This window comes from Alnus glutinosa, chromosome 12 (assembly GCF_958979055.1).
Source record: "Alnus glutinosa chromosome 12, dhAlnGlut1.1, whole genome shotgun sequence".
In the NCBI taxonomy this organism is placed as follows: domain Eukaryota; kingdom Viridiplantae; phylum Streptophyta; class Magnoliopsida; order Fagales; family Betulaceae; genus Alnus; species Alnus glutinosa.
Genome location: NC_084897.1, coordinates 22,744,235 through 22,771,730, shown reverse-complemented (window position 1 = coordinate 22,771,730; position 27,496 = coordinate 22,744,235). Strand labels below are relative to the sequence as shown.

Sequence of the window (27,496 nt, the reverse complement as noted above, 5' to 3'; positions counted from 1 at the left end):
GGTTTTTCTGCATTTCTGGACGGTTTGAATTTGCTTTTTTTTCTTTTCTTTTCTTTTTTCGTAGTGAAATATAAATTTATTATAACTAGAAAATATATCATGATTAAGACTCTTCTCAACAATACTGGTTTCAAGAATACCAGTTTTCATCAATAGTTTCACTTCAAAAACAATTAAAAATTTCTCATGCAAGCAATAAAACTGACAATATATAAAGATGATATTTATACATAAATTTGCTAGAAATAATGAATAAAACGGTATAACACAAAACAATTTTAGAAAGGGTAGAAAATTCTCTTACCTCAATACTACTCCTAAAAGATTGATCTGAAATATTAGCCACCTGTATCGATAAAACTTAACTTCGTCAACCCTGAGCTAGAATGCAAATCTTAATAAGAATCGGATCTAACGCATCTCGGTTTTTTGATCTTTACCTATATTACGATTATATATATTTTATAGTTATTAGAAAATTATTAAACAATATTTAGGTGTGTATGTTTTGGGTTTCATGAAAACTCTTATATAATATTCATGATAAAACGTGATATTAGTTTACTGTAAAAATGTTATTAAAAGAATATTATTTGTTCTAGTCAAAATCAAGAAAAAAGATATTATAATTAAGATACTAAAATATTATTATTTGATAAAGTAGCTCCATAAATCCATAATATAAAATTATCAAGAAAATACAAAAGACCATCTATGACTCTTCTCATCACCCTTAGGACCGAAATTGATAGATTTGTTCTATAATAATGAAATGTTTGACTCTTCTCTATTACTCACATAGGTAAAAGGGAAGAAAAAAAAAAAAAAAAAAAAAAAAAAAGGGGGGGGGGGGGGGGGGGGGGGGGTGAAAGAAGGAATAACAATCAAGAAAATTAATTAGGACTATTCCTGCCACAGAAAAGAAAGAACAAAAGCCAAGAAAAAATAAAATCAAGTCGTGCGGTACGTACTATGATAAATAGAAAAAGGAAACAGAAAATGAGTAGAAGTAAGCAAAGAAAAAGGAAAAGAAGAAGAAAAGAAAAACAATAGTTGTCACTGCTACAGGGACGTGCAAGAGACATGGGCAAAAAAAGAAGGAAAATAAAAAGGGTATTCTTGATTAGAGCAATTGAAAGGAAAATAGAAAAGAAAAAGGTGACAAGTCAGAAAAACAAATCCTAAAAACCTGTTATACGGTGCTGCGAGGAAAGGAAAAAAAGAAAAAGAAAAGAAGAATAACCATGCCACAGAAAACAAAGAAATAAACGAAGATAAAAGAATAAATCAAATAATAAAGTTGAAGGCCTGCTGTGGTTAGTAATCAAAGAAAAAGAAAGAGAAGAGAAACACAGCAAAAAAAATCATGTGACATCTCTATAGAAAAGAAGCTGAAATAGAGAAGAAAAGAACCAAAGAAGAACAAGAACAAAACACATCTCATCTACCGATCGAGAGAGAACCGAAATTGTTGTAAAAGAGATCGAGAGCTGCGGCTTGAAAAATAGTTGAGGTGTGGAGAAGGTGATGACAAAAATATATATTGGAAAAAATACAATTGAGCCTCTTCAATTATCATCAATTATCTGAATAACACCCTAAATTATCAATGCTTACATTTCAACTCCTCAAATTATCAACTCTTTTGAAAATGGTCCCTTTCGTCAGTGTTTCCCGTCAATATGGATGGAAAACACCACATGTGCCGTGCATATGACTCTAAAGGACCCAAAAAATCCAAAATGCCCTTCTTTTTTAAACATAAAATTACTAAATTGTCGTATGAAAAAATAACACGGTACTTAGTGGTATAAGACCACAATATTACGAAAAATGCCATTCTAGATCACAATAGATCTGCTTCACCTTGAGTCCTTGACGGTACTTCGTCCCCGTACCGCGTCTCCTCTGAACCCATAAACATGCTCTTCGCCACCAGCCCGTCTCGACCGAACATGGGAACGAGTACTCTGAGCCGAACTGGAACTCGTCGCCCGCACGATCCGGTCCACTTCTCCCCGGATTGTGTAGTAGTTGTGGGTGCAACCGTAGCGACTGTTTGGCTTCACATTGTAGGTATGGGAGGGTAGTAAAATCGGCTTCTGTTATCACGCATTGCACCTTGTGTTTCAACCTGTTCTTTCACTTGCAGTGAAACAAGTGAAAGTGAAACAACCTGAAGAACAAGTGAAAGTGAACAGGTTGTTTCACTTGCAGGATGACAGGAACACTGAAGAACAGGTCGATAATACTGTCTAGCTCCTCCTGAGCCTTGTGTTGCACCCTTGGGTTCTTGATTAGCTCCGCCAAGGCCCATTCTACAGAGATTGCTAGCGCGCTGTGGTGTCCATTCCCCAAGTGATCATGTCAATGATGGGAGCTCAAGTGATGGCCTAATGGGAGCTGCAAGGTCATTAGGTGGGGGACATATGTGGGGCTCAGCTCCATTGATTGAAGTTCTAAGAGAATCCTCATGGCTGGATGGAACACGTATGGAAGACGTGTTGAGTGGGCGGCTGGATCAGGACATGTGGATGGTGGAGCACTAGGAGGTGTTACTAGTGCCATGCATGCATGCATGATAGTTTTTACCTCCTCATGAAGTGAGCAACAAACTCCTGCCGGCTCATCTTCTTCATTTCTTCCACTTCTACTTGATTATTTTCTAACTGTCAAAAGGCAAAGTTAAGGGGGGATTTTAGTAACTGAAAAACCAAATAACAATGACAGACATCCGGGTCGAATCATACCGGGAAGTTAATATGGGTTGAAGGTCCCCAGTAATAAATAAAACTGATAAATTGTCCATGCCAAAGTAGTCTGCCATCTTTTTTGTATGGTTAGCCATTTGTCAGCCGCATTTGTTTGTATTTTTTTTTTTTGAGTTTTGAATGTGATATCAACTTTCTTTGTGCCCAATAGTTTTTTAGTTTTCTACTGTATTCCAATTCCCTGCTGTGCCTAATGCCAAAGCTGGCAACAAATCACTTTCATATATGCTTTTTACAAATGAGTGCACTTGCACACTTAAACAGATATACATCTGTTACGTGAGCATGCGATGCATAAACCTTACACGGATGTTGCATTTATAATTGGGCTGATCTTTTAAAAAATGCAGAGTGAATGATCCGGTTGCACTGAAGCTACTCAACAAAGCAGGAGAGATGCCTTCTCTGGAGCCTCCTGACGATGAGAGCATTAAAGATCATTTACGTTGGTGGGTTTAATGAAAGGGTCACTGAGCTACTGAGGGATAACTTCTATGCTTATGGTGAAATCGAATCCATAAGGATGGTGCCCCTATGAGCTTGCGCTTTTGTAACCTACACAACAAGAGAAGGCGCAGAGAAGGCTGCAAAGAGCTCTCTAACAAACTAGTGATTCGGTGCTGCATGGGTTTTGCATGGAAATAAAATCGGCTCCCAAGTTTCACGTTGCTGCCCGTTGTGAGTTAAAGAAAACGTGTGTCTTGGTTCCTTGAGAGAAGAGATCCCATGTACAATAATTCGGTGCTGCCATTGAAGAGAAGAGATCCCATGGGCAAGACTGTAGCTGCAAGAGTGTGATTTTTAGTGCCATTGGCACAAGGAAAATGGACAAGAACCAGGGAGAGAGAAGGAGAGATCTGGAATGAGTTTGCTGTGGGAGAAAGATAGAGAGATCCAGGACCTCTATTCACCCCTGTTTTACCCAACCAAAATAGAGGTTTGTTCACCTTTCTGATTTGTGCGGGAGCGTGGTCTCTGAGCGGCAGATCCTTTCTTTGGTGGTCGTACGATCCTGCGGGTAGCAAGCAAAACAACATCTTTAATTGCCACTGAATTTTTTCTCCAGTTCCCTGACAAGGCGAGGATGAATCTTGCGGAAGGACTTCACCACTGCTTTGTGGTTTCCAGAAATATCCATCCGAATTGCTGAATTGATGTAGAGATCTTTCAAGTCACTTTTTAGCTCCTTATTGGTGTTCTCCAAATCAAATAGGTACTGTGCAACGGCATCCTCAAATTCAATGGGCTCAACATCATTGTCTTTCTGGATTTTCCTCCTTGAAGAGTACATCTTGACAGACCAATTGTCTTTCTCGGCGAGGTCCTGGACCTGGCCGATTCATGAGATCAAGGCGCTGGAGGTGATTCACTTGCCGGACATTGAGTCAGCACTCCGGCAAGAGGGCCGATCGAGTCTTCGGAGAAAAACGGAGGGAGTTTGGCCTGTTTGGAGGTTGAAAGTGAAGGGCATTTTCGGGTTTTTATTTCCTTAAAGGTCACGTGTGCAGCACATGCGTATTTTTCATCAACTTAAACGGCACAAACTGACGGATTAGATCAAAAATTAAATAGTTGGTAATTTGGGGGATCGGAATGCAAGCATTGGTAGTTCGGGGGCCATCCGAAAAATCGATGGTAGTTGGGAGGCTAAATTGTATTTTTTCCATATATATTTATAAAGCTAGGAATTTATTGTTAGGTGGCTGCTATGGTTTTTTACACGCAGCGATGTGTAGTTTTAATATAGTAAAAATAAAATAAAAATAATTGATAGAATTTCGTAAATGTCAAATTATTTATTTATTTTAAAACGAATGTTGTATCTTTATAGATTTGAAAAAAATATATATATATATATTACACTGTGAGATCTCATTAAAACTTTATAAATGTAACTTCTAGAATTTTTCTTTGTCATCTAATTATTATCGGTCAATATTTTAAGAAAAATTAATGTGAATTAAGATTTTATTTTCTTTTAAAAAAAATTAATTCTTCATGATTATAAATTACATAAATCCCCCCAAAGAAATACCGGATCGCTACAGTTGATCTCATGCTTGGCCTCTATTGGTAGGTTGGATTAAAAAAAAAAAAAAGAAAAAAAAGAAGGTATTTTCTGCAAGGATACGTTGTTTGAAAACAAACCCAGAAGGCAATGATTGTCTCAGAAAAAAACCAAAGACCCAGAAACAGAAAAGCAAAAGAGAACATTGGGTTTGTCTTGTCTCCTAGCTTCGTGTCGGGGGTTGTTGAAAATGTCAGAGGAAAGAGGAGGAATAAAATTTTTCCTTCAACTTCATTTAGTAATTTGCTGCTTATACAATAATAAAAAATGCCTACTTATTAGAGGATTCCTGTATGGGTATGCTAATTTATTAATTAATGTGTTGTGGAGTTTTTTTTTTTTTTTTTTTTTTTTTTTGGGTTTTAAAAAGTGTTCAGATTTTATATAAAGGTAAAAATTGTTTTTAGAGTTTTTTTTTATGGGTTCGTCATTTAAAAAAAAAAAATTGATTTTTATAGAGTACTCCTACTTAGTTTGAAAAATCCAAACAAATGTTGAGCCCTACTGATAAAATAAAATAATTAGAAAATTAAGAAGAAAATAAACTCAATTGGGGTGCAATCAAGATAGCCACGCAGCCACCATAAGCCAATTCCATAGATTTTGAGGCTCTTAGGCGGCAAATTTAAGTAGAACTTTTTTATATTTTAATATTTAGTTTATATTTTTATTTAAAATTTGTTTTTATTGCTTCCTACTCTTAATTTTTTTCCAAACATGTAGAATTCCTCTATGTTGCAAGAGATTTCAAGACATTTAGTTTCAACAAATGATCTACTTTATGTTGAGCCACGTGTAATTCCTTTCATGTAAAAAATTTAATTTCCAAAAAATAAAATTTACTTTATCCTAAACATTATTTTAATTAACCAACTTAGTTTTTAGCAAAATGAATTCCTGCTTTAGGATGCCATTAATGTAACTTTCTATTTTTTTTTTTCTTTATTTCCTTCTAAAGTCTCAATATCTTGAGATTCAATTTTATTTTTTTTTTACCATAATTGAGCCTTAATTAAAAGGATAAATGTATGATAAACTACTGAGTAAACTCTCGATTTGAAATCACTCCCACTTTCTAATTTTTAAATTTGGCTGCTTGATTTCTTGCTTACTCGAAATAGGTCCATCTCTTAGTGCCATATCAGCATTTTGCCAAATCACTCTAAAATATATATATATATATATATATATATATATATATATATATATATATATATATATATATATATATATATATATATATATATATATATATATATATATATTAATAATTTTACTAAAAATTAAAAAATATATAATCAATTTTTTTATAAAAAAAAAAAAAAAAAAAGCAGTGATACTAGTGGGAAGAACATGGGACGGTTGATCATTTTACTTCTATCTCACATATTTCTTATTCCCCCCAACTTCTTTTGCTTGAAAACTGATGCGCACGACTCCACGTTGAATTGGTCGGTTAATGGCATTATTCTAATCCAAGGCGTGGACCGCCCCACAAAAGGAGATAGCTTCCACTGAGAAATCCTAGTCCAAAAGTGACTTCATTGCAGCTAAATTCTGCAATATTCTCTGCTCTCGCCGGCTTGCCCATTTCATATATATCTCTTCCAACTTGTTCTGCTAGTGCTTCAAGTGGTCACGCACTCCTCAAGTACTCACTACAGTTCCCTCAACTTCCCGTAACTTGGAGGCCTTGCTGCTTTACATCCCCTATGCATGCCTAGTGGATGATGCTAGCTATCACAATCTGTCAATTCCTACTCGTGCATGTAGTCGTGTTCTTTGAATCTCATAAGCGTCTACTTTTCGCTATCCCTTATGAAAATGGCCTCCTCTATGATAGGCAGACGTACAGGTCTATAAGTAGCTTGGCATCTAAATTTTCTTCATCTTAAGCTAAACCCAATAACAAAAAAAGATGATCCTCACAGTACTACTCCCTCGGCTTCCCATTCTGCAGCTTCTTTTCTTCTCATTGTGTTTCTTCTTTCCTCCATTAATTCAGTGCAAGCTGCGCACAATATCACTCATTTCACTACCACCTGCGCCTGCTCCTGAGGTGGAACATTCTGGTAGTGACACTACTACTGTTTTCAATGTCCTGTCTTTTGGTGCCATTGGAAATGGTGTCACTGATGACACACAAGCATTCAAGATGGCTTGGGACGCTGCTTGCCAAGCTGAAGAATCAGGAATTCTTCTTGTTCCTCTTGGCTATTCCTTCATGATACAATCTGCAATATTCACAGGGCCTTGCACATCTGGCGTCGTATTTCAGGTAATTCCGGCACTCTGCTAAAGCTTGCGATTTTTATATGATTCTTTGAGAGTTATTTGTTCTTTTAACTGACAACGTGATGGGTGTTTTGGTTGGATAATGAGAAGATTGATGGGACTATTATGCCACCGGATGGACCTGATTCATGGCCCAAAAAGAATAGTAAGCGACAATGGCTGGTTTTCTACAGAATCAATGGCATGTCATTGCAAGGGGGTGGTCTCATAGATGGCAGAGGAGAGAAATGGTGGAATCTTCCTTGCAAACCTCATAAAGTAAGCTTCTTTTTTTTTTTTTTTTAATCTCTTATATAAATTAAACTTGAGTTTACCACTACAAATTTATCTAATAATTAATATCAATGTAACAGGGAATTAATGGAAAAACGCAGCCAGGCCCTTGTGATAGCCCAGTTGTAAGTGCCAAACACAGTCGAACTTTTTCTTAATAACAGGGTGTCAATTCGTGTTCGCGTGTTGGGTTCAAGTTATATTAAGGCATGAGTATAAGACTATATAAGTTAACCTTAAACCGACCCATACAATTAAACTGGCTGGCCCCTCAATCATAACCAGCTAATTAATTTCGTATTAGGTTTACAAAAAGTATCAAAAATTATTATTCTTAAATGTCGCGTGTTGAATTTTGGTCATATCGAGGTGGCATGGGAATAAGACTGTATATATAGGTCAACTTTAACCCAACACATTTAATTAAATGGGTTATACCCCTCAACCCTAGTCCTTTAATTTCTTGTTGGTTTCTTGTTTGGTCCGTAGGTTGTGTAAAAAATTGTCAACTTTTCTTTATGCATGGCATAGTAAAAAAGTGGGTTTATTTGAATTTTATGTTGTAGGCCGTAAGATTCTTCATGAGCTCCAATCTGATAGTCCAAGGACTTAAAGTTAAGAACAGCCCCCAATTTCATTTCCGCTTCGATGGTTGTCAAAACGTCCATATAGAGTTGCTCAACATAAAAGCGCCTGCTGGAAGTCCCAACACTGATGGAATTCACATTGAGAACACAAACAATGTCAAAATATATAACTCAGCTGTATCCAATGGTGATTCGATTGCTATACACTTAAATTATTCATCTTTTGTCCATTTCCCACCTCAGAAGCTCATTATCTTTTTGGTTATTAACCTTCCACTGTAGGTGATGACTGTGTATCAATTGGAGCTGGTTCTTATAATATCGATATCAGGAACATAACGTGCGGTCCAAGTCATGGGATAAGGTATCTCTGTTTATCTATTCAAGTTCTTTGCCCACTTTCCAAGTTTCCGGAAGAGAAATAGCAGAAAAAGTTATGACTCTAATCCTTGTGATATAAATTTTGAAGAAAACCCACCCTTAAAAACCGGTTTGCAAGAGAGAATACCCAAGAACTTACATACATATTTTAACTCATATGGGACAGTGGGACACTTGGGATGGAAACATACCAGCAAACATTCACAACCACTCACTCTATCCGACATTGACATGATAGTAGTCATTTCTCTTTTGGCTGCTCCACTTACTTATTTGTATTCAACGACTATATGTCGCCCCTTCCGTGGCTCAACAGCAAAGTTGTAACCCATTTGATTCCATACTCGACGTGATGGATGGTTCTAATACTAGATGATACAAACTTTGGGTAGAACTCACATTTGAAAACCGACTTGCAATTCTTAGTCTCTACATCCTTTTCTTTGTGTGTGTATATATATATATGTATGTTTTTTCATTATAAACAAATTAAACTTGATCCTTTTGAATGAATGGGTGCAGCATCGGCAGCCTAGGCATGCGAAATTCCCGAGCCTGTGTCTCCAACATCACAGTGAGTGACTCAGTCATCAAGCAATCAGAGAATGGTGTTCGGATCAAAACATGGCAGGGTGGATCAGGAGCTGTATCCAAAGTAACCTTCAATAACATACACATGGACACCGTCCGTAACCCAATCATCATAGACCAGTACTACTGCCTCACGAAGAACTGCCCCAACCAAACCTCGGCAGTTGTTGTATCTGAGGTTTTGTACACAAACATAAAAGGTACCTATGATGTTAGAAGCCCGCCGATGCATTTTGCTTGCAGTGACTCCGCCCCATGCACGAACCTCACACTTTCTGAAGTGGAGCTACTTCCTGCGAAAGGAAACATTCTGTCGAACCCAGTTTGCTGGAATGCTTATGGGATTATGCAGACAAGTAGTATTCCGCCAGTTTTCTGCTTGTTGGACGGAATTCCACAGACGGTGCAACAGAGTGATGTTGATTGGTGTTAAAGTAAATTTAGATACATAATATATATGTCAAAAAGCAAAAGCAAAGTATTATGGAAATTACAAGTGAATTAAGGATTAATATCTCTTTTTTACTTATGCCAATGGTAAGACCGACTCCAAAAGGCTACACATCTCAAATTTTTTTCAAAATTTGGTCCTTAAATGATAATTTTAAAAAATATGTCACCATTTCGTGAGATTGTGATACATCATTTGGAGTCCAAATTTTTGAAAGCCTAGCATTTCTCAAAAAGAAATGTCATTTGCACAACAGTTGTGCAATTGTTGTGCAAGAGACAAAAGACATAGAGTAGATCCCATGTGGGACTCATGTGGTGTGGTGGAACCCACCACATGAGACCCATCCATGTCTCTTGAATCTTGCACAACTGTTGTGCAAGAATCATGTCCCTTTCTCAAATGGGGTTAAGGCCTCAATTATGAGTCACGACCATTTTAAAAAAAAATTACACAAACACAATTATGGTACATCAAAATTTGCAAAAAAAAAAAAAAAAAAAAAATTAATCTTGAAAGTTTTCTCAAAAATGATATTTATTTTGTTATTGATCGTTTAGATTTATTTTCAGAATTAAAAGTTTTAAAATAAGCTTTACAAATAGAATAAAGTATTCCAATCGACATACTAAAAATTTGTGGATGATTAGAGACACCAAGAAAATCTCCCAAAATAAAATAAATAAATCTCCCTCTGCAAAGCCTCCTCCTCACAAGTCACAAGACTCACAACCCCATCCAAATAACTTCAAATGAATAATACTATTCGTCAACGATCAGATAACGTAATTTTTTTTTAATAAAAATAAAAAATAAAAAAAAAAAACATAAAAAAGAGAAAAGAAAAAGAAAGAAGATGAAGAAGAAAGAAAAAGATAACGTAAATTTTTGTTTTGTAGACTTATCGCTGCGCCATATTTGCCCTTAAAACAGCAAAAATTATTTGTAAGTTTGTAACGTCGCATTGCGCAGTAAATACTTTTATTAAATCGAAGGAGCAGCCTTAATAATCGGAAGGTCGGCTCAACTCCTAAATTTCAGCAACATGAGTTCAGTTCTTTTTGGCTCCTAATCCTTCTACTTTCAGATGCACCCTGTTGAAGTACGTATAATCCTCTCTCCAAAACACAAACTGTTTCAGCTCTCTTAACACTTTTTAAGCCTAATATAAGTCATACTCTCGGCAATGGTTACAAAATAATTAATACTATTTTTTACACCTATTTATCACATCTATTTTATACCGACGGACATAATGCATTTTAGGTTGGTAATGTGAAATAGGTGTGAAAAGTAGCACGCATTCCTCTTAGAAAATTATCCACCTTGGGCTCTTCCACTTCAATTTCTCAACGTTCGAGAATTTTAATGTGTATATACACTAAATTTGTGCCCTAGTATTTTCATGGGTCTCCATAAATAAGAAGGGAAAACTTAATATTAACTTGCACTTGATCAGCTCGCCCCGAAGGTGTGGATGGACTGATAAGGAGTACCCCCTTCCAGTAGGTTGGGAAACCCTAATTCAAGGTTTCACAACAACAAAAAACTCGCGACTTACGTGAAGGGCCGCTCTAAGTATTTGGGTTTGTACGTTAGCACGGTACCACGTCTAATTGGTGGGCCGTGTGCACAGGATTTTCCGCGTTATCCAATTTAAGAAAAAAAAAAAAAACATACACTAGATCAGCTTACTTCCAGCTTTCAAATCTACATTCTTGTGATAACTGACTTTTTGTGTGTATTGCTAATGTTGTTAGTTCTCCAAACATATATCTGCCTCATCTGTCTTAGCCATTTCAGTTTCATATTCTGTAATGCTAAAGCATTAAACAAAGACTATTTGAGTAGATTATTAAATGGGAGAATGTATAGATAGATAATGGGCAAAGAGTATTTAAGTAAACCGGCAGTTCATTCACAAATTGCCACAAGATTTCAGCGAGTTGCCAAAACCCTTTTAAAAGCATTAACCAAAATACATCAAGTACATCTGCCATAGAGTCATTTTGCCATTAAAACACACTTGCTATTTATAAAAGCATTTCAATAGAAATGCATCCATCCACCTTTACAAAAATGGCAGACATCAGAACAAGCACATGAGCTCCTGCACATAAGGTTGTGGGTGGATGATATTAACATAAAGAAGCAAGTACCTCCAACAAGGCAGCAGCAAACTGCATTTGGGTCTCCTCGTCTATAGTCAAGAAGAGAGGCACATGCACAAAGAGCGATTTGGTCCCATTTTGCTCTGCAAACCGAAGCGAATGATAGTAAACATAATTGCATACAAACCGGCCCGCATCATCTGAGGTCATCACTTCGTAACCCATCTTTGCCAAGGCCTTGGTAATGTCCTCAACGGGAAGAGAAGTCTGCATGCAGTTGGAACAAGAATATAGTATAGTTACAAATAAATGACAAAATCATGCTAAACAAAAGAAATTGTCTAACCAAGCCAGTTGCAGCATATTAACCATGAAAGAAATTCTATTTTCTGGTAACTATGACATCAATGACATGAAGTCTTGTATATACAGATACCTCTACACAAGAATCGATACAACCTGAAGAGCAGAGAAAGAGCGCCGTCTCCTGAAAATTTTGGTCAGATTCATCTTTTAAGGAAATTGATGTGTGTGTGTGTAACTGTGTTCTACTGAAACGCTAGGAAAGACTACTCTGGATACAATTCATAGGACCTTAGTGTACTGTAGAAGAATGGTGACATGCTTGGCTGGGGTTTCCATTTCTTTCATTTTTTGGGGACTCATAAAGAAAAGCCCCATGCCATCAAGAATGAGGATTTTATACTGAGGCATTATTCTATGAAATTACAACCAAACTCTTATTGAAGTTGGACAAGCTCTTTTCACTGACAAAGTTAGCAGCTCCAGCAAAAGGCAGCTCTCAAATAACTCATACAAGTTAGAAGCAGAAAGTTTTCACTTTCTGCTTCCCATATCATAAAGTTCCTTCCTTACCACTCACGATACAAACATGTCTTCCAATAATCATATCCTTCCCGTGAAAAGTAACAAATCTTTAAACCAATCAAAAATTCAATGCTCAAACACAGAACTGCCCCATAGCATGGGCTGCAACTTCAGGGAAATGAACAAGAAAGAAAGCATTTTAAGATAAAGTGACCTCAAAAGGCATACATACCAAATTTTTAACACAACATTTATCGTTTATAGTGACAACTGCTACAGTCCATCAAGTAAGTAGGTTTATAATTTTATAAATTTGTCAATTACAACTCAATGAAAATTGTATGAAAACAGAAATATATATATATATACACACACACATATGAAAACCCTTTTTTGGATAAATCATGAAACAACCCACTCTACCTGTCGTGTGTGTGAAATTTCGCCATCTGCAGGAATGATGGAGACTTTCTACAAAACATAAAACGAGGAAAGTTCAATGAAAATGAATTTAAAATGTCCAAATAAAAATCCATGTGTGGACAAGAAACCTCACAACTATATCCAACAATTCTAACCTGGGGCTTCCATCCCATCTCATCAGGACAACGGAAAGTAGCTTCATTGACAGCTTGATGCTCAATGGCAAACCTTGTTGCACCACTATTAACTCCAAAGTGTACCTGAAGAAATGTACTTACAAAGGTTAGATACATAACACATAAATACAGAAATATAATGAGTTCAATTGCGCCAACAAATGGCTGTTGGAGTGACAGATTCTGTTCTGGATCTAGATTAAGGTTCTAAAAATCAATTTTAGTCAAATTAGAAGTAAATTGTTTCATGCAGTAAAATAATAACTTTTTACTGTCCCCAACTTCTCATCTTTTCTCTCTAAAGGTCTAGAGAAACCATTATTCGTTTCAAGTGTGCAACATAATTTTCAGAGGATCTAGTTGACAATTACCAATCTTGATTACTATCAGATTCATCCCTGACGTTTATAAGTTTCTAGAGCTGTATCATGCACCTTTATGGACTTATTGGACTTGTTTAATGAAAGTGAAATTAGGAACATGACTCCATATTGTTGAATAGACCTGTTAATCATATGAAGAAAAAAAAAACCATTCTTGTCTTGCACTATATTTCAATTAGGTTTCCTTCTCTTTGGGGGGAATGTTCCGAAGATCCGGGAGAGATAAGATTTGTTATCAGCCGAGTATTCTTAATTTTGTGCTGCTACTACAGCAGTAAAGAGCTGTTTCCCAATGAAGTATCCAAGATGCACTTCTTCAATGTTTCCAACTATATAGTGGAGCATAAAGTTGTTGTTTATGCTCTGCTCAGATTAGACTGGTGTGAGTTCTAAAAACAGATACTGATCCTAACAGACCCTACCAGCTTATATTTCTATTGAAAGAATAGGAAACAAGAAAGAAAAATTGAGAACTTAGGAAACGAGTGATTTGGCATAAACATAAAACCGAGTAGGAGAGATTAGACGTGTGGGCAACTGACCCAAATAGTTAAATCAAGAACTTGGAAGAGGAGTAATTTGGCTAAACATAAAACTGAGCAGCAGAGATTAGACATGTGGGAAACTGACCCAAATAACTCTTCCAGAGTTTGAAGATTCAGAATTCCCCCCACTAGTGGCAGATTTCAATATCTGGTATAAGGGAGCAAGCGCTCCCTGTCCCGCAGTCTCAAGAACGCTGCAACTCCCAAGAATTAGACCTTTTGGCATTCCCTTCTTCTTCATATACTCTTTGATATTACCAACAATGGTCTCAGTTGGATTCTCTGAAACTCCATGGAATTTCTTAAACCCCGTCACATGAATTGTCACTGCAGGAGGCCCTTCGGACCCCATTTATCAATTATCCAGATATATCTAACAATGCCTTATAGCATCAAAATCAAAAGTAATATCTAAGTACCAGCTGACCTGCATCAAACCAGAGGAAATAGGTTAGACAGTCAGGAAGCCAAAAGCATGGTGAACTAGGAAAGCCATAATATCTACAATCAACGTAATTTTCAAATTCATGGACTATTTTGAAACTGATTATATAAACCCCCTACGTAGAATTTGCATTTACCATATAATCCTAGAAAGCCATAATCTTGTTCCTTTTTTATTTTTCCATTCAAACAAGAGGAAATGGGTTAGGCATAAGCTCAGTGAACTAGGAAAGCCATAATGTCTACGATGAATGTTATTTCAAATTTCATGAACTATTTTTGAACTGATTATGACAATGCCCGACGTAAAATTTGCATTTACCATGGAATCCTAGAAATCTATAATCTTCTTTTTCTTATTTTATTGATAAGTATCTATACAACTTTTTTTTGATAAGTGATAAGTATCTATACAACTTGATGATACTTCCCATACAAAGAAACAATTGAGGGAGAGAGAGAGAGAGAGAGAGACTCCTGCATTAATCGGGAAAGCTCAAAGGCAATATCAAACTTTCAAAGATGGAAAACCCCCCAATATATAGTCTCAGTAGCAGACAAGAATCTAGCGACACAACAAATGACTGTGTACAACCGCGGAAATCAAAAAGCTGAGAAAACAAAAATCCACTGGACCCAGACAAGAACCCAGATTCTAAAACCACTACTAGATCAAACTAACCAAGTAATCCGATCGCAAATCAAAGATATACATATCCAACAGCAGATTAGACCCTTCAGAGAACTATAGAGGCAAAGAATCCCAAATCCCAATGAATTATATGGACCCAGAACCCAAAACCCAAAAACTTAAATCCAGTCAGAATCACGCTTGATCAGACACACGGGTGATCACAGACATCAAAAACCCAGAAAACTACCTCAAGAAACAAAGCCCAGAAATCAAGATTATAGCATGTTCGTTGTGAAAAAGTTGTATAATAAAAACAGAGATCGTGAGTTTTCTCCCTTACCTGTTATAATCTTCACAAGAGAAAAGGCAATGGACTCAACCATCAACCTTATCAGCTCAAAGATGATTTAACTGGAAATAATATCGATCAGACTATATAAAAGAAAGCGATAGAAAAATACACAAAGATATTAAAAATAAATAAATTTATTTAGGGAACGTGGTAGTGGAGGGTCACTTTCAAACAACAAAAAAAATACACTGATGTCCGTCAATTATCGAATAGCATTATTATATCTGTAATCTGTGTGCGTTTAGACTCTGGAACGACGTTTCGTTCACACAACATGCTCTCTGTATATGAAGTTGCAACTCTCTCTAATCTCTTAATAATTTATAAAAGTTCTTTCGCTGATGATTTGTCGTTTCTTGGTCACTGTGCTTCGGCCCCCTTGATTGGTTTGGTCGCGTCAGATAAACATGGGTTTTTGTTTTTACAGGTTTATATATCTTATCAATCAGGTGGGGTTTGAATTATGTTTGTTGATTTTTTTTTTTATTTTTTTTATTTTTGGGAAAAGTGTTATAAATATTTTGCATATTTAAATTATTTTTTAATTTTTTTTACTTTAAAAAACTATTATACGATTGTAATGAAGTGCCAGTCGATCAAGTTCCAAGTTATTCAATTATATGGCAGTTGTATATGAGTTTACTAAATGGAATTACTCTGTTAACAAATATCACTTCTTTTTTCTTTTTTTTTTTTTTTTTTTATCTCACGTGCCTTTTGAACACTTGTTAATTTAATAAACTAAATAAAAAATAAAAATTGTAGAAAGTGTTGTTTTTGTTGTTTTTCTTTTTCGTTTTTACAAATGAAAAAAAAAAATTAAATTTTTAATTTGATTTTGTTGAGAAAAAAAAAGGTTATATTATGCATGCAACTAAATTGTCTGTCTATAGTCTATTACTTTTTTTGTCTTTGTACCAAGAATATATAAGGCTGCATTATTTATTTGATGCATCCTATTTCAAATTTTGTTTACCTAATATGGTTAATTTGAGGTTTTTTATTGGGTTGTTTAGCCTTATATATATATAATTTTTGTTGAAGTATTTATTTAAAAAAAAAAAAAAAAAAATTGTATTTCCTTCTATAGTCGTAAACAATTATGAATTATGTCCTATATAAGGCCAAAAATTAATGCAATCCTCAATTATACCATACCTACCTTTTTTGAATGTTACTTTTATGATGCCTGCCAAGTGTCAATCAATGGAAAAGAAATTGACTTTTGAAAGTATGTGTTGGGACACTTTTCCTATTCAATATTCTCCACGCTCTCCAATGCTACTACTGCAAAATAATTAAAATTAAAATACTATTTTGAAAATCTTTCTCCTATGCTTAAATTGGTTTATGAGAACATATTTACATGTAGTATTTTATAGGTAAAAAGGTGGAGTAAAACTTGAATTGGGTTTACTACTCTTACTTAAACTATGAGTGTCTGGAGTTTGATTTGGTCTGGGAGTACTATCCTCATTCAACTATGAGTTTGATTGTTGGCTAGATTCTTCAACGAGTTCTTATTAGATTCGAATTATGACTACTACCCCAATTTAACTTAGAGTACAATTATTCTCAACAGTTTGCATCTTTTTTCTGTCTTTCTTTTACTAGGCTTGTTTGACAAACACTTTAATGGCTAATGATTGTTGTACTACGCATAAAAAATACACACTTTAATGGCTAATGATTATTGTGAGAACTGTTAATATCATATGGATGATTTAGGTTGGATAAAGTTTTGTTTTTTCCTAAACTTAGTTGATTTTTTCTAATCCAATATATTAAATTGACATATGTTATTTAAAAACATGTGATTCTTACGTACATTTTTAATAAAGGAATAAAAAATGTATATGAAAATTACGTGCTCTAATAACATAACAACTTAATAGGGTCAATTAGACAATGTTAATTTTCACCGACACAATTTAAAAGAAAACTTTGTTAGTTTAGATCGTTAAAACAAAACGTGTAGAATTTTATTAGTAGTAATCATGATAATAGGAATGTTGAATGTTGTCCAAATAATTGTAATTATGATAGAGTTGGCTAGCCTTACTTTGATGGGTTATCTATCACTAAAATCAAAATTCAAAATGATTTGAATTTCTGATCTTTCTCAACTTTCGGTTGTAAGAATCCCTATTGGCATTCAGCTTTTGTCTAAGCTTGTAATGAGAGTTTGAATAGGGTCACATTGTTATCATGCATAATCATGATGGCCTTCGAAGCTATCTGGACAGCTCAGATTAAAAAAAATAATAATAATAACAGAGTAAAAAATTAGAGAAATGTGTGAGAAAAGGAAATTTTCAACGTTGGGGTGCCTGCATTAAATTCATTAATTGACGGTGGTTGTTCTTGAACTACCAATGCAGCCGACATGGCGACATGTGATTCCACGGGCTGACATTGAATTAATGTGCATGTAGTGTTCATGAGAAGAGCCCTCTACCAACCCTACTCCGGCCACCTAAGCTTGGGTTAAGGGTGGCTTCTTATGGGTTGGGGTTCGCCCCAGCTTGATTTAGGAGTGGTCCGAAAGCCACCCGACTTATGCGGGTGACCTGTGAGCCACCCCTAACTCATAGGGATGGCCGTGTGTCACCCTGACCACTTCTAGGGGTGGCCCATAGCTATTGTCAAATGAGTGGTTGCCAATGAGCACGTCTCTTCCACTAATTCTTATTACTTTTTCTTATTTGTTTATTCTGTTTGGTTGTTAAAAAACAAGTTCAAACTCTATTTCTTCTGTTTGGGTGTCGTGAATATGTCAAAAATGAAAAGAGAACCAAGCTTGTGTTCTACCACGTAATAAAGAAAAAATAAGAAAAAAGTAAATAAATAATATTTATAGAGAAAAATAAAAAAAAAAAGTTATGTTTAATATATTTAAATATAAAAGTAAAAAATAACTTAGTTCCTCAAATTTATATTAAAACTTTGAAAAATTGTTGTGAAGTGCTCTAAGGCCGAATCTTTGTTTGTTGCATTGTCAATCAAAGTGCTAATAACAACAGCAACAACAACAACAAGAATAACGGAAAATTGACGGGAAGCAATTGCAAACAAGCCACTTTATATAAAAAGCTAACTCATAGCAAGGTAAAGGAGATTTTTAGTCTATGCCCAAAACTCTTTTGTAAACCTTCACAAAACACTCTATTCACGTATGCATTAAAGTTTGAACCTACACATGAAATAAGATATTAAAATAGAAATTAGATAATTAAATAAATTATTTTTTTATTAATTTAAAGTTTTTGAACAAATGGTGGTTTAACATATATATTATATAGCCGTGATTATTTGTGGTAAAGAATAATAGTGATTAGGGTGTGTTTGGCAACCATATCTCCCATCTTTTTCCTTCATTTTTCCAAAATAAAAAATAAAAAATCAAACTCATTTATTGATGTTAACAAACAACTTTCCTCACTTTTCTGTTCAATTCAAAATCATTTTATCTTTATATTACCTCAATCAATTATTATTACTATTAAAAATAAATAAATAAAAAGAGGGGAAAAGGCCTTGCCAATCATACAAATGCCTAATTTTTTTTTAGCATTGGCCAAGAGTCATGTCAATTATGTCTCATTATACATTGAGCAATCCCAACCATCACTTATTGATTAGTTTATAGATAAGTTTAAACTTCGTCAACCAAACACTTTTTATACAATAATTCATAGAATATTTTGCTTGTAGTTGAATAAATTATAAATTTCATGAACTGGGGTAATTTTTTTCTTAGTAATTAAGAAAAAATTACCCACCAAATTACTCATATTGAGAGTCCTGATCACCTGTGAAGTGTTGCTGCAGATAAGATACAAAAAGTGGTCACAAATCCCAAGGTAATGACTTATCATCAGTTGTCACCCTTTTTTAACGGCCCTGATTGCACTCAATTCACCACATCAAAAACCATCGCGATCCCTTGATTCCCTTCCATTAATATTCTGTATCACCAAACTCAAACCTCGACCGTCGGATTAACAACACACCTTAATTTTGCCGTATATAGGCTATAGCATTTCTCAATCAAAAAAACAAAAAATACACTGATAGTGTCTCTCCTGCACCCAACACCACAGTCTGTACTTTGCAACCGTCCTCCGCTTTCTGTTCTTGTGTCACGGCGTTGTTGTCTGTACCTGAAACCTTAAACCCCGAACAGAAACTACCTTCGAAGCCCAGAAGGGGATGCCGATGTCATTTTCATCTTTCTCAGTATCCTTCTCGGAATCTTCCTTTATCAGACCCATCTCTCTCTGCCCAACTCCTGCAAAAGCGTCTCTTCGTAGCTTCCCGGTGAGTTTTGCATCAGCATCACACACACACCCATGAAGTTTAGATTCTGGATTCTGGGAAAAGTGTGGGAAAGTGAAAGAAAGTAAAAAGTTGCATCAGCATCACACACACACACACCCATGAAGATTAGATTCTGGATTCTGGGAAAAGTGTGGGAAAGTGAAAGAAAGGAAAAAGTTGGATTCTGGGTCTTTTAGTAAAAGAAAAATTGGAAAAAAAAAATAAAAAAAAATGAGCTTACTTGTCTTGTTGAAGCTATCAGCTTACGTGAGCTGAATTGAGAGTTCAATTATGAGAAACCCAAAGTGAGAGAAGATAATGAAATACTCAAGATTTTATTTTTCTATATTTATATATTTTTTCCCTTAGTTACTCAGCGGAGATTTAGATATTTTTGCTCGTCATGAGGGAAGTTTGTTGGAATTTAATGCAATATAATTTAGTGCTTAATTTTATGAGAAGTAATTAAGAATGAAACATGTGAAGAAATAACTTTGCCCATGTCTATCAGCTTAAGCTTTCTTGGTAATGTAATTGGTAATTCAACAGGAGTTTAGAAATTTTGCTTTGAAGTGAACCATAAATATTATATTAAACACTCTAGTACCCAATTCTGCGATCCGGTGTATTAAATTAATTTTGGGCTTGTTGTATTTAGAAGCTATAAGAAGATCGAGAAAATGCACTTGAAGAAGGCAGTCTTGGCACTTGGTTTGGTTATGTTTTCCTGTGATCAATTTTAACTTTGTGAATCAAAGATATGTCAAGGATTGTTTTCTCTCTCTGCGAAGTTTAAGAGAGAGTTTATGACTTCTAGGAATCAATTAGTTTTAATCTTTTTTAGCATATTTTGATTCTGTCCCTTAGATGTTGTCCACTTTTTGATACTACGAACAGATACAGACTTATGTGTCAGAAATTGTTGATAGAACATAACCTCTAGTTCTCTTGGCTACTAATGGCATTGACAATCCATATTGCGCAATTTTACACATATACGATGAAATATAAACTTTTTGTGTTGTTTGTGCAGGATGCGGTGCACAACTTTCATTCCTTAACTAGTGGTCGCCTTGTGTGCTATGGTGGGGCTGCCAATTTCTGCCAAAGGTTTTATGGCTTAAGGATATGGATAATGGAGAGCCTAAACCTTCGGCAGAGGAACAGAAAATATGGACCTGCAAATGAATTTAAGAGTATAAGAAGTCAAGAGAAAGATCATTTAACAAATCATTTGGAAACCATTTCATCATGTGAGGGACAAGTTATACACGTGAAAAATGGTTAGCCATAACTTTATAATGCTAGGTGTGCTTGTTATTATTACCGTTTCTACATCAAAATGGATTTATGTTATCCGTCTTTAATTTCTATTTAAATTGTAAATTATTTCTGTCAAAATATTAACATAGATGACACTGGCAGATTCTAATGAAGCAACCAGAACAACTCCACAATCTGAAGAAAATTCCTCCCCAAATTATCAACCTCATGTCCCTGTGGAAGTTGTCACTTCTATGGAATCTGAAGCTGTTTTACAAACACATTCCTCAAATTTTTCATTTGAGGGTAGTAAAGCACCCTCACTCTGCATTGCTGTCATAGGAGCTACTGGTGAGCTTGCAAGGAGAAAGATTTTTCCAGCATTATTTGCTTTGTATTATAGCGGCTTTCTTCCGGAGGTAGAACAAAGTTTATATCATTGTTCAGTCGGAGTTCTTTCTGTATAGTTGGGTTTTCTAAATCTATTTTATCATAATCTCAGTTCTGCTTTCCCATGGCTTCAGAATATAGGTATTTTTGGTTACTCAAGAAAGAATTTGACAGAGGAAGAGATGAGATCCATTTTAGCTTCAACTTTAACTTGCCGCATTGATCATCAGTATGATTCTCTTATCACCTATGAAGTTATGTGCTTATGATAAGATTATGTCTCCTAACATCCAATTTTTGATTTTCACAAATCCTTATCTTCATCTTATACTGTTGTAGAATTTTCAGATGGAATGCAAATAAAATTCATTAAGCTGCTTACTTATCAAAAAAAAAAATTCATTAAGCTGCTTGTTTGCTTACTGCTTGTAAAGCAGCTCGCAACTTGCTTTAAATATCTTAAACATGACTTTGAGGTCTTTGTAAAGCCAAAAGGTCTTTGTTTGCTTACTGCTTGTAACCAAGGGAATGCATTTCATATTGCTTATTGTTATAAGGCTTTCTTATTCCAGAGCATTAAAGTGTTATGCGAAGACTTATAAGCTGACTCTAAAATACAATCAAGGGCATGCATTTCATCTAAAACTTTTGTAGATGAAAATGATCGTCAGATATAAGAGTCTATATAAACATCAAAAGATAATTGCATCTCCTAGTTGTCCTGTGGTTAGTCATGTTCCAAAAATACCTTAATCATTGAGGTTAATAATATTTTGCAGACAAAACTGTGAGGACAAAATGGATGCTTTTCTCAGTAGAATATACTACCTTAATGGAGGGTATGACAATATATGTGGGATGTCGAAGCTCAATGCCCGGATGGAGCAGATTGAGGTGAAGTTGAAGAATACACCCGCACACACAAGATGCTTCTGATATTTGATACTTTTCCACTTTCAAATATGCATGCAAGATGCTTCTAGCATTCGATTCCGTAACAGCTTACCTATCTCAGGGGGGATCTGAAGCTAACAGGATATTTTACCTTTCTGTGCCACAAGAATGTCTTCTAGATGTTGCATCCTCTCTTGCTAGTAATGCACAAACCCAAAAGGGTTGGAATCGTATAATCATTGAGAAACCTTTTGGCTTTGATGCATTGTCTTCTCATCGGCTGACACAGTCTCTTCTTACTAAGTTCGAGGAGAAGCAAATATACAGGTTGCTATGCACACTTTTATATCTTGTGATGTACACATATGTGCATTCACGTACACATGCAATATAAATATATATTCCTTTTGATCCATTACTTTACAAGTTGAAACAATCTTATTTCAGGATTGATCATCTTCTAGGAAGGAACCTTATTGAAAACCTTACAGTTTTAAGGTTTGCTAATCTTGTGTTTCTGCCATTGTGGAGCCGTACATATATACGAAATGTGCAGGTATTTTTTTTTTTTTTAATAATGACATCATCATGTGCCTCATGCAATGTACTGAACATTGACTGAATTATTAAATAACTTCTTGCAGGTCATTTTATCAGAAGACTTGGGTGTGCAGGCAGGAAGGTAATCATAACTCATAAGGGTCTCATTGCTGTTTCAAGTTGATATGATCATTGAGGGTAACCAATAGGATATTGTTTTATATTCTTCTTTTCCATTTGTGCAGGTATTTTGATGGTTATGGCATCATCCGCGATATAGTACACAGTCATATACTCCAGACAATAGCTTTACTTGCCATGGAATCTCCCATAAGTCTTGATGGTGAAGATGTTCGAAATGAAAAGGTATGCATGCATGTTATAGAACGTTCAAAGCCTCTAGTTGTGTTGGTGAAAAGCTTTTTTTCAGGTCAAGGTTCTGAGATCAATTCGCAAATTGGAACCTAGCAATATAATTCTTGGCCAATATAAATCGAGTAGTGGAGACAAAGTTGATCTATGTTTGAACAGCCTGACCCCCACATATTTTGCTGCTGCATTATACATTGACAATGCACGCTGGGATGGTGTGCCTTTTTTGATCAAAGCTGGCTTGGGACTCATCAAGCACCGGTAAGATCTATTGTAGTAATTCTACTTATCAAAAAAAGATCTATTGTAGTAATTCTATTGTGGCAAACGTGATCTCTATTGGTCGAATTTTTAGTCTACTGCCTGACTGTACCAACTTCTAGACTCGTCTGCATGGCAGAAAGTTGTATTTAGTCTTTAGGGAGGTAGAATAGTTGTGTGATGCCTATGTTTAGGAATTGGTAGCTCCTCTCTTTTGACCCCCTTTAATGTATTGACTCTAGTAATTGGCATTTTGTCCTCAAAACTTTGAGTCAAACATGGAATGATTTAAATTCTTTGCGAGTTGAACTTCCATAGAGTTGTAGGGAAATTATGATTTGTTATATTATTCTTGGAAATTGTAAAATATGGAATGATGTTTCAGCTTAAGCTTGGAAGAGGATGGATGGAGAAATTATTTTATTATTTTCTTTTTTGGATCAGGGTCATCAGTAAATACCAAAATGAAGGTTTTGGTGAAGTCTCAAATTCTATGTTCATAGAGAATAATCTAAGGGTGGTTATGGGAGTGCACATATGCATGCATTGACTTACAAGTACATCGATAATTACTGTTCAATGAGCTAATAGTATAGAATTGGTTTGAACTAGACCAGTTTAACAGGCATATATCCTAACGAGATTAGGTGTACCTTACAGAGTGGAGATACGTATCCAGTTTCATCATGTTCCAGGAAACCTTTATCGTGAACGTATTGGGCATAATTTTGACCTTGCCACAAATGAGCTGATTCTACGTGACATGCCTGATGAAGCCATTTTAGTCAGAGTCAACAATAAGATTCCAGGACTAGGGTTGCAGTTGGATTCTCCAGAACTGAATTTGCTCTATAAGGACAAGTAAGCACTTCACTGGCACTTTAATTTGTTGCACTACAACTGATTATAGCACCACACGGCCATTGTACTATCAATAGATTTACTTGAGTTTAACTGTAGGTATAAAGTGGAGATGCCTGATTCATATGAACATCTTCTTCTTGATGTCATTGATGGGGACAACCATCTATTCATGCGAAGTGACGAGCTTGCAGCTGCATGGAATATTCTAGCTCCAGTTCTGAATGAGATGGACAAGAAAAATATAGTACCAGAGCTGTATGAGTTGGGGGGTAGAGGTCCAGTTGGAGCATACTATCTTTGGGCAAAACATGGGGTTCCGTGGCCAGAGGATTAGCAAGGCTTTCTGTCGTGAGTTCTTGTTGCAAACAACCAACTACATGATGTGTGTGTGTTTGTGAATATAAATAGGCATACATCATATATATATACATCACACACTCACACACACACACACACACATGTATGTATGTTAATCATTTCAGCATCAGGACTAAAATAGATAGAACAATCAAATATGTCTGTCATGCATATTTTGGTTTGTCTCAATGTGTTTGCTGGGTTTCCTCCTCCACTTAAGCTTCATAGCGTGGAATCTGGTATTGGAACAGCTGGTACAAAGGGCCACCAGATTGAACTTGAGGGTTTCAATATGGACAAAGTTCTCCTTCAAAATTTCTCAAACCCAGATTATTAAACTGATATATATTCTTAAAACAAGTAATTCTCACATTCATTTTATTAGATTAGATAGAATTGGCTTTCAGAGTAATGTCTCCACACCATGGCTGAGACTGTTCATGTATATTTATACTTGTCAGGTTACATAATTTGGATTACAACAAACACCTAGTAGTTGAGATTAAAAGGACAACTTAGGCTAGCCTTTATCCTAATCACTCCCTTTAGCACTTGGTGACTCTTGTTCCTTTAGTGTTCATTTTCATCACGTTTGGATTGGGTTGAGTTTGAGCTTGGAGGTAAACTTTAATTTTCATGAAATAATTTTCAATTGCATTGTGCCATAACTGAACTGTGCCTGACCAACGGTCCAAGCTGGTTGGCCAGAAGAAAATGAAGCCCGAGGATCACGTCTGCAAATGCCATGACCACGTTGTGGCCTGGAGCCCCGAGAATTGGTGACGTTTGGCAAACCATTTAATTTGTTTTTTTAAAAAAAGTCAAGCTAAAAATATTCCATTACATAATTACTACTATTCCTCCATCCAGGGATGGACCCATTATAGACCAATTAGATTTTCTTTTTAAAATTTTTATTAACTTAAATATGTGTGAATTTTTAAGCTTAAAAATTAGGCTAGGCCCAATGGCTCCTACCAAAAATAAATTTGACCCCTCATTCATACTTTGGCCCTTCCAGATGAAAATTTCTAGTTCCGTACCTGCCTCCATCTCTCATTCATCTCTCTTTTAAATTTATCATTGAATCTGCAAAACTCATACGTGGGTCCTTTAAATCCGACGGTAGATTTGAAAATAAGGAGAAAGTAGCATTTCTTGGCTTCATATTTACAATGACAATGATGATCGTTAAAAAAGCATCTGTTTTTAAAATTGTGAGATATGCTTCTATGTACTTTATGAGTTGTCCCATATATGTTGATAAAGAAAAAGTTGATTTATGAGCCGGCAATTTTTGTGGGCTATGATGATTCATGACCCGGCAAATATAATTTTTTGTACAACACATTTTGATCATGGAATATTACTGTTAAATTTCGTCAAAGTCATGTGAATTGGGGTCCCTCTTGTTCCAATCTTTCTTTAAATTGAGTCCTACCACTAGCATCGTGAGTTTGAATTTGTTTAGGGTAGATTTGGATGAATCAAAAGATGTTTTTGACAGGCTCTAGGCTGTATTTTGAACCCCAGGAATTTCATGTGGGCTCATCATAAACATTAAACACTAAATTCTTGAATTTCTCTTCGGTTCAAATCAAGATGATAGTCATTAAGAAAAAGGAGGAGAATGTCAAAGGAAGTTGTCATCAAAGTATCTGTAACCCATCAATTACTGCAAATCACATTGAGCTATAAAAAGTTTTATATATATATATATACAAGTAATACAACTCTTACATTAACGATAACAAAGCTATGAGAAGAGGGGAGGAGAGATCTCAACAAACACCCCCAAAAATATATATTACAATGCATGGCTATGGGCCCAACGGAAGAAAAATGAGTAATGTTATTTAGTAGACGGTTAGATAATATTATTCAAAAAATTTCAATGACACGTCATCTTAGTTGCATGGCACAAGTATAGTGGTCTATTCAATAGTATTACTCAAAATTTTTGATAGGATCCTATAAGATAGAACAATGTTGTTCTTCACCCCCACTTATCACACATATTTCATGTGATATGTTTGAAGTGACTTTTATCTTTTATTTATTTTTTAAAGTGTGCGCAATGATCAAACGCGAACTTTTTTTTCATTCAGTTCAAGTGAAATTAAGACTAAGGCTTTATTTGTTTCGACGTAAATATTTTTTTTGTCTGAAAATATTTTCAATGAATAGAAAAATATAAAAAAATCCCTAAAAATATATCAGCGTTTGGTTCGTACAAAAAATTAGTGGCGGCGAAAAACAACTAGCGACTTCCAACAACCTCCAGTGGTGGTCTAGCAAAACTCTAGCAGAGGTCTAACAGTTTTTTGCAATGGTTCGGCGAACTCTGACAATTTGAGGAAGAGCTCAAACTTTAAAAATAGTTTATAATATTTAAAAAACAAAACCATTATACAAAAATTAAATAAAACTTTCCTTGTCAACCGACAACTAAAAAAAAACATTTGAGGTCCAAACAAACTAAGCATAAAACTAAAATAGAATACTAGTCTTAAAAAAATTATGGGCAAGGATAAGAGGGGAGCTAGAGACAAGTGCACCCACCTTTCGAGTATTCCATCATTAAATTGTTCGAATCAAGGGCTTGAGCAACATGCCACATCACATGTCATGTTGCAGACCGTCACACGTGGTAGGTGGAAACATTACGTTATGGGAGGAGTGACGGAGTGACGTATGCAATGATTCTTCTACACGTGGACGGTGGCCCTACCTAAACAACCTATGCTTATTTATTAGTTTACCAATACACCAATGCAAGGCTAAGTCAAACACGAAGCTTGCGTGGGCATTATTGTAAATTCGGTCACAAACAGCCCATACTATAGATCGAGTTTAGACTATAGAGTCAACGTACGCGGTTTTAGTCCATGAAATATGAGTACGCAAGAAAATCCCACTCTC

At 35.4% G+C, this 27,496-nt stretch overlaps 3 protein-coding genes and 1 pseudogene across 5 annotated transcripts; 2 read left to right on the top strand and 2 right to left on the bottom strand.

The window, feature by feature from the left end:
* Positions 1-3,689: 3,689 nt before the first annotated feature.
* On the bottom strand, positions 3,690-4,078 carry LOC133852675 (small ribosomal subunit protein eS7-like; annotated as a pseudogene).
* A 2,402-nt stretch (positions 4,079-6,480) lies between these two features.
* On the top strand, positions 6,481-9,478 carry LOC133851970 (polygalacturonase At1g48100-like). The gene is made up of 6 exons (XM_062288605.1): positions 6,481-7,117; positions 7,225-7,392; positions 7,488-7,532; positions 7,974-8,181; positions 8,277-8,358; positions 8,898-9,478. The coding sequence occupies exons 1-6, from the start codon at positions 6,758-6,760 to the stop codon at positions 9,397-9,399; spliced, it is 1,365 nt and encodes a 454-aa protein (XP_062144589.1). The 5' UTR covers positions 6,481-6,757; the 3' UTR covers positions 9,400-9,478.
* A 1,835-nt stretch (positions 9,479-11,313) lies between these two features.
* LOC133851797 (uncharacterized) lies at positions 11,314-15,460 on the bottom strand. The gene is made up of 5 exons (XM_062288376.1): positions 15,302-15,460; positions 13,969-14,310; positions 12,935-13,039; positions 12,780-12,827; positions 11,314-11,795 (listed from the first exon to the last, which is right to left on the bottom strand). The coding sequence occupies exons 2-5, from the start codon at positions 14,233-14,235 to the stop codon at positions 11,556-11,558; spliced, it is 660 nt and encodes a 219-aa protein (XP_062144360.1). The 5' UTR covers positions 14,236-14,310; positions 15,302-15,460; the 3' UTR covers positions 11,314-11,555.
* A 3,917-nt stretch (positions 15,461-19,377) lies between these two features.
* LOC133852190 (inactive glucose-6-phosphate 1-dehydrogenase 4, chloroplastic) lies at positions 19,378-24,889 on the top strand. Of its 3 annotated transcripts, none has more exons than XM_062288887.1 (12): positions 19,378-19,633; positions 20,667-20,886; positions 21,059-21,315; positions 21,421-21,515; positions 22,066-22,180; positions 22,302-22,507; positions 22,628-22,736; positions 22,825-22,862; positions 22,966-23,086; positions 23,151-23,353; positions 24,014-24,214; positions 24,314-24,889. In XM_062288887.1, the coding sequence occupies exons 1-12, from the start codon at positions 19,526-19,528 to the stop codon at positions 24,549-24,551; spliced, it is 1,911 nt and encodes a 636-aa protein (XP_062144871.1). In that variant the 5' UTR covers positions 19,378-19,525; the 3' UTR covers positions 24,552-24,889. The 3 variants fall into 3 exon arrangements, with proteins under 3 accessions (XP_062144871.1, XP_062144870.1, XP_062144872.1); XM_062288886.1 differs by having other exon boundaries at positions 19,379-19,633; positions 20,667-20,916; XM_062288888.1 differs by lacking the exon at positions 19,378-19,633 and having other exon boundaries at positions 20,809-20,941.
* Positions 24,890-27,496: the final 2,607 nt, after the last annotated feature.